We start from the raw sequence: 6,567 nt of genomic DNA on the forward strand, positions 1-6,567 counted from the left end.
CCGTTCGACTCACTTCCACAAGGGGTAGAATTTTCTGCCCTCGCAGCTTCCACCCTCGCGACCACCCCCGACCCGAAACACCCTCCGCCGCCTTCTCCGCCGCCTCTGCCATCCACCCACTCCTCCTCCTCCTCCTCCTCCTCCTCTTGCACCGTTTCCTCCTGCACCGCTTTTCACCCCACTGTTCTCGATCTCGCTCGCTCTCCCTTCCTTCGGGCCCTTTCTCCAATGGAAACGTCACTTATTGGTCGAACGAAAGGGAGGAAAAAGAGAGGACACCCTCGAATCCGACCAATCACGGTGAACGTCCGTGATAATGCTCGCGATATTTGCCCGTGGTACAGCCATCGGCAAAAGTGTCGTCTTGTTTTCCAAGAGATCGCGTACGATCGAGAGGATTCATTGGAAGAAATTTTGACCATTGTTTTGTTGGCCACTTTTAACGTTATTTACACGATAACAATTTTAGAAGGGAAATTGATTGATAGAACGATCATTAAATTGTAAATTGTAGTATTCACTGATTCAGTGAATAGAATCATCATGAATGGAATCAAAAGTGGAATGTTTTTAAATGAATTAAATTACACGTACCGCTTACAAGACTTTTATCATATTTTCTCTCATATATTTGATCTATATGTGATTTGTAGATATAATCTGGATATTCATGATGAATATAATAAAGTTATAACCATACAAAGTTTGTAAAGTTATAATTATAATAAACGATATAATACAATATAATAAATAAATTAAATATAAATAAAATGAATAAAATGAAAAAAATGAAATAAATTCAAAATAGCAAAAGTATTGCATATTGTACAATCATGATTGCAACTATATTCTTATATCAATGCATAAAAAATCTTTGATCTGTTGATGAAATTAAAAAAAAAAAAAAAAAAAAAAAAAAAAAAAAAAAAAAAAAAAAAAAAACTAAATAGAAAACGAAAAAATGGATCGTTAATTATTCGTTTTCGCAAATGAGCAAAAAGTATGTAATGGCGGATCTCGAACGTACAAGAAAGAGATACCCACTGGATGATAATCGAATCGAGCGTTTGGAAACAGCCCTTAAGCCTTTACGATAGGGAGACAAACAATGGAAGGTAAAAGTAAAGCGTCGTTCTTGGAATGGAGGGGCTGCACACCCCAATAATAAAATGATAAGAACCCCGATGTATCCTTTTCCCTTTCTCTACATCCCTGTTTCACCCCTCTATCTATCGTTTCCTCTGTCCGGACCCGACTCGTATATAAATGTCGATATTATTGTAACGAACCGCTTTTGATGGCAATTTCTCCTTCCGCGCTGTCTATTGCTCAGACGAGCCCACGCGATCGGACACTCGCAAATTCGTTGAATCGACCGAGGAATTTATGGTTTCCGCGTCGTGTGCGTGACAGAAAGAACCACCAAAGCGACGCGTCGAGATATCTCGATTCGATGTTTCGTCACTCATTTGCCGGTGAATCTATATCTTTTCGCTTGTTTTTTTTTGTTACGTTATAATTGAAAAATTTAAATTTAATGTTTCGTGTAAAAACTTACCAATCGATGTTGAGTTGCTTATCGAATCCCATTTGTTATTACATTTGGTATTACATTCTACTTCTTCGTAATAATAATCAGTTTCACTTCATTTGAATAAAAATATAATTTTTTCAAAATTTAATTACAAGCAAGAATTTTAACTACAACTGGATTTATTGACGTATGATATATATGTTTGTACAATTTGTCTTTGGTCTCATTAGCGGAACTTTCACCTTGCGATTAGAGTACGTGGAAATTTTGATCGAATCACATAAGATAAATATTCAAAAATTCTGTTGCTGCGTTTTCCCGAGCCTATCCCTTTTCTCTTCCTCTTCGTATCCCTCTTCCTCTTCATTCTCCGCAAAAATCAATCGGTAAATCCTTTAACTCACAAGGTCTATACAAATTTAGACTTGGACTTCTTTAAAAAAATCTAATCGAATGTATATCGAGTGTCGCGTGACCCAACAAAGCTCGTTTCGTTGTCGTTCAAATCGGAAAAGGTTAATGTTTCGAATGCTCGGTCCGAAAAAAAGAGAGAGAGGTTAGGAAACAGGCGAAAAATTTTTCGAGACGTCTGCCACGTTCCACGATGGCTTTTCACCTTTCTCACGATTGTCGGGCCTTTACGTGACAAGACTCGGCAGCACAACGAATGAATTTAAGACGAAAGCGCGACGTCAGGTACACGACAAAGAATATACACGAACAGGTCGACTCGTTCGCCCTCTGCGTCCCGTTCCACGGATCGTTGGAGTGGGTTCACAAAGATGAGACGTCGTGTTGGATAATTTTGATTGGTGCTCGACCAATCCTTGGATCGAGAGCTGACGAACGAAACGACCGAAAATATCGTTGACGACTATCGATCCGTGAAAGGAAATATCAATTTCTGATAGACCTCATGAGAAATTGCAATTCTGTACATCTTCATGTACATCTGATGTCCATATAGAAATTCTCTCTCTCTGAAAATTAAAATATTAAATAATTAATATTAATAATATTATTAATTCAGTATCCAATATGATTTAAGTTGTCATCCATATAGTCGCCTCGCCAAAAGTTCAGCATTTTAATTCCGTAATTTATCAACAGGGGGCAATTTTCAGAATTTTCTTTACGAAACAAAAAGTGTGAACGAAATTTTTATCTTATATGTGTTTATCATAAGAAAAATTTTAATGAAATACAAAAAAATTCAAAATATTTAAATGTCAAATATCTAAGTGTTTATGCATTATGGAATAAAAGTATTATTCCATAGAATATTAAACAGTTATTATAAGAAATTTCTTGGAGGTTAAATAGTTAATAAAATAATAACTCGACTTATTGAAATATAAAACAAAAAAAATTATTTTAAAAAATTAATGTTAAATCTACAATAATAATGTGCCAATGAATATCAATCTTAAATAAAATCCACTCAACGTATCGTATTTGTTTGAATAATGTAAGTAATAAAAATTATTTTAAAATATTCATTTTACGTGATTTTTGGTTACTACTAACAATATGTATTCAATTTGTAACATATCATTGATCATCAAATATGTATCACATCATCGTATATCTTTAATGTCTTCGTATCATGTATTAATGTATCAAACATGATGTAACATTTATTTTTCGTTGATACAAGAATACGTACGATAATATATATATATATATATATATATATAGAAATAGATACGCTCAATAATAGAACAAATCATTTCACTATTCATAGTAATATGCATCATATGATGAATGATAAAGTAAAAATAGCAAAATATTCTTACCTATGGTTTCTTCTTCTTCTTCTTTCTCTTGTCCATATCGCAGGTCGGCTTCCTCTTACAAGTCGGATCGAATTGACATAAAATAGATTCTTGACAAACGTATTTTTCCTTCTTCGGACATGGTGGAAATTTAGGCTTGGCTAATTTTGGCTTCTTAAAATCGTAACAGGGACACGGTCCAGCGGGCAACTTTGGCGGAGCTGGACAGGGGCAAAGTACTACCGGTTCCGTGGGTGGTTTTGGAATAGGCGGTGGCATGCAGGTTTGCTTTCTTTTTTTCGTACGTTCTTCGCACGGAGGTGAGTACTCAAACTTGGTTTCCGGGACATCTGGACAAGGTTTGGGCTTGGCAAACTTCGGAGGTGGACAATCGACAGGTCCATACTCCATCTTCGGTGCTTTAGGAATATCGGGCAATTCACATTTTCCCCTTGGAATGCATTTCTCTATACACTCTTCTTGCTCTTTAAGATCTTTTTTTTTTTCCATCTTTGCCATCGTTCTACCTTCGCACACATCTTTCTTCTTTTTTTTTTTCTCTTTCTCGCAAGGTATTACAGCACATTCATCTTTTTGCTCTTCGCAGATATCTGCCATTTTCGCGCAAGTATCTTTTTTATCTTTTTTATCCTTTTTATCTTTTTTCTCCTCGGACAGCATGGAAAACACGTGGAACTTTCTAGAAATGATTCTTCGAGAAAGAAATTTGGATGGAGTGTGATACGTGGATAGATTTCTTTTCTTCGTATTTTTATTTTTTTGGTTTTTCTTAGGATTGGAAGATTTGGGACAAGACGGAACATCGTTGGGACAGTCAGTCACCACAGATTTTTTGTATTGTTTGTTTAGACAAGGTTTGGGGCATGGAGGAGGTGGAGGTGGTACAGGACAAGGACAAGGGCAACACGGTGGCGGAGGTGGACAAGGAGGAGGTTGCGGACATTCCGCGCATGGTGGACATGGTGGACAGATCTTAGGCGGAGGAGGTGGCGGACAAGGAAGAGGTTTGGGACACGGCATCGGTATTGGACAGGGTGGACAAGGTGGCGGAGGTGGACAACATGGTGGCGGACAGGGTGGTGGACAAGGGCAAGGCTCACAAGGTGGTGGCGGTGGACATTCCTTTTGAGGTGGACATTCTATTTTAGGTATCTTTGGACACTTGGGCGGCTTTGGTGCAGGAGGCGGCGGACAAGGACGCGGACACTTGGGTAGTTTGGGCAGTTTAGGTAGCTCTGGAGGTGGCGGTGGAGGAGGAAACTTGGGACATTTCGGAAGTTTTGGTAATTTCGGAGGTAAGGGACACTTTCGATAGCATATTTTGATCTGTGGAGGTTTTTCCACGACATTCGGGCATGGCATCGGGCAAGGAGGCGGACACGGAGATGGTGGTTGGATGGGACACTTTGGGTTCACGGGTCGTTTACGACAACATGGTGGAAGGGGTGGTATACACTTCTCCGTCGGTAGACAAGGCTTTTCTCGTTGATACGGTCGTTTGCAAGGCACTTTCGATTGAGGTGGACGTTTATCGCATGGCACGCATGGTTTCTTCTCCTTTGGCCTCATAAGGACCGCGTCCTTTTGAAACAACCTCGTTTGCTCTTGTCGCAGATACCTCGACAATTCTTTCGACAGACAAACCGTTGTTCCTGGCTCCCACGGCGCGAGAACAGTGCTAAAGTTTCTCGCGAAGGCGAAGTTATCGTAAAAGTGTGTCCTCGAAAAAGACGCCAAATTCCAACCATGGAGAAAGGAGGATCCCAGACAGTACGGGCTTTTAGCTCGGAAATTACCAATCGTCGCGATGGAGAACTTGAAGGACGGCCTCAGGAACGGGATGATTGGATCGTGTTTCGCCTACGACACGAACAATAGAGATTTTCGATCGATAGAGGGGATCGTTTTGCCCGCTGCATCTGCCGCTATCTCCACGTACCCTCTGTCTCTTGGTGTGCGAGACACCTGACAAACTCTTTAATCTCTCTAAACTCTCTTTTTTTTGCACGGTTTCTTTGGTGGACATTTTACGCAAAACGGCTTCCTCTCCGGCTTCGGTTTCGAGGGATAGCCCGGTGGTTCCATGGGTGTACAGGGGCCCTCTGGTGGATGGCAAGGGCTCTTCTGATCGTGCCAATCGGGTGGACCCTCGCCACAATCAGGATCGCCCAATCGTAGCTCCCTTATTTTTCCTACACCCTGGATACATATTCATATTCACGCGTTGATTTTTTTGTTTTTTTTTTTGTTTTGTTTTTATTTTTGTTTTTTTTTTTTGTTTTGTTTTGTTTTCGATCTCTCTCAGGCCTCTCCTTTTTTTTTTTTTTTTTTTTTTTCTCTCTCCTCCAATCTCAATCGTGCAACGCCTTACCTCTGGTCCACCTCCCTCCTTCACCAACGGGGGTTAATCGACGATATAATAAATGGACAAGGATGAGAAAATAGCAATGGGGAAGCGATCGTTTTCTCGATGGAGATGGCGATGGATCACGATCGCAAAGTGAAATTCGCGACGGAGAAAGATTCTCTTTCTGTGATCTTGGTATCGAGCGAGGGTATATATGTATACGAAAAAAAAGGGGTAAGATACACGAGTATATAATTAATGAACGAAATTTTTAACTACATAATTTCCAGTGACAAACTTAAATTAGATAAATTAATAGATAATAAGTTTAAACTTAAAATTAAACGATCGACAACGTGTTCAACGACGTTCGATCATTTCTCAACCAATTTTCCTCAAGCGTTGTTCGATGATTCGAAGCGATCCGTCAAAGGCTTTTTTAGGGTATCGTTCTTAGGATTTATCGGAAGCATGTCCAATTCTTCCTCCTTCGAACGCCTTTTGTTCGGATAATCTTTCAGAGGTTGCCTGTTATCAAAGCCAATCTCGTCTTCGTAGTCCTCTCCTTGAGGAAAATAATCGTCATTACGAATTCTGTCACCTTCTTCGAATAACACGGTTTCCCGTTTCGTCATATTTCCATCGTGGCCAATTTGATCCTTCACGGCGTTGCCGATGATCCATGAAACGCCGTGATCTTTGATCGATGTAAACGTGAATACCTTCCGGTCAGAAGAGATGATCGACAAAGGGCCCCTGTTCCTTCGGTCCAAGACTTGCACGATCGATCCATCGATTCCGAGCGGAGATGTGCTCGTCCTCTGCGGGGAGAGAGGATGATCCGACATTTTTGACTGATTTCTTTTTATTTTTTATTTTTTTTTTTTTTT

The 6,567-nt window shown here is 39.8% G+C and overlaps 1 protein-coding gene across 1 annotated transcript; it reads right to left on the bottom strand.

Annotated features, from left to right (window-relative positions):
• Positions 1 to 2,908: 2,908 nt before the first annotated feature.
• On the bottom strand, positions 2,909 to 6,525 carry LOC102670559 (histone-lysine N-methyltransferase 2D-like). Its single transcript, XM_031512227.1, has 4 exons — positions 6,079 to 6,525; positions 5,362 to 5,529; positions 3,390 to 5,190; positions 2,909 to 2,928 (listed from the first exon to the last, which is right to left on the bottom strand). The coding sequence occupies exons 1-4, from the start codon at positions 6,523 to 6,525 to the stop codon at positions 2,909 to 2,911; spliced, it is 2,436 nt and encodes an 811-aa protein (XP_031368087.1).
• Between the last annotated feature and the right edge of the window lie 42 nt (positions 6,526 to 6,567).

Source organism: Apis dorsata, unplaced genomic scaffold (genome assembly GCF_000469605.1).
Source record: "Apis dorsata unplaced genomic scaffold, Apis dorsata 1.3 scaffold_34, whole genome shotgun sequence".
NCBI classification, from domain to species: Eukaryota; Metazoa; Arthropoda; class Insecta; order Hymenoptera; family Apidae; genus Apis; species Apis dorsata.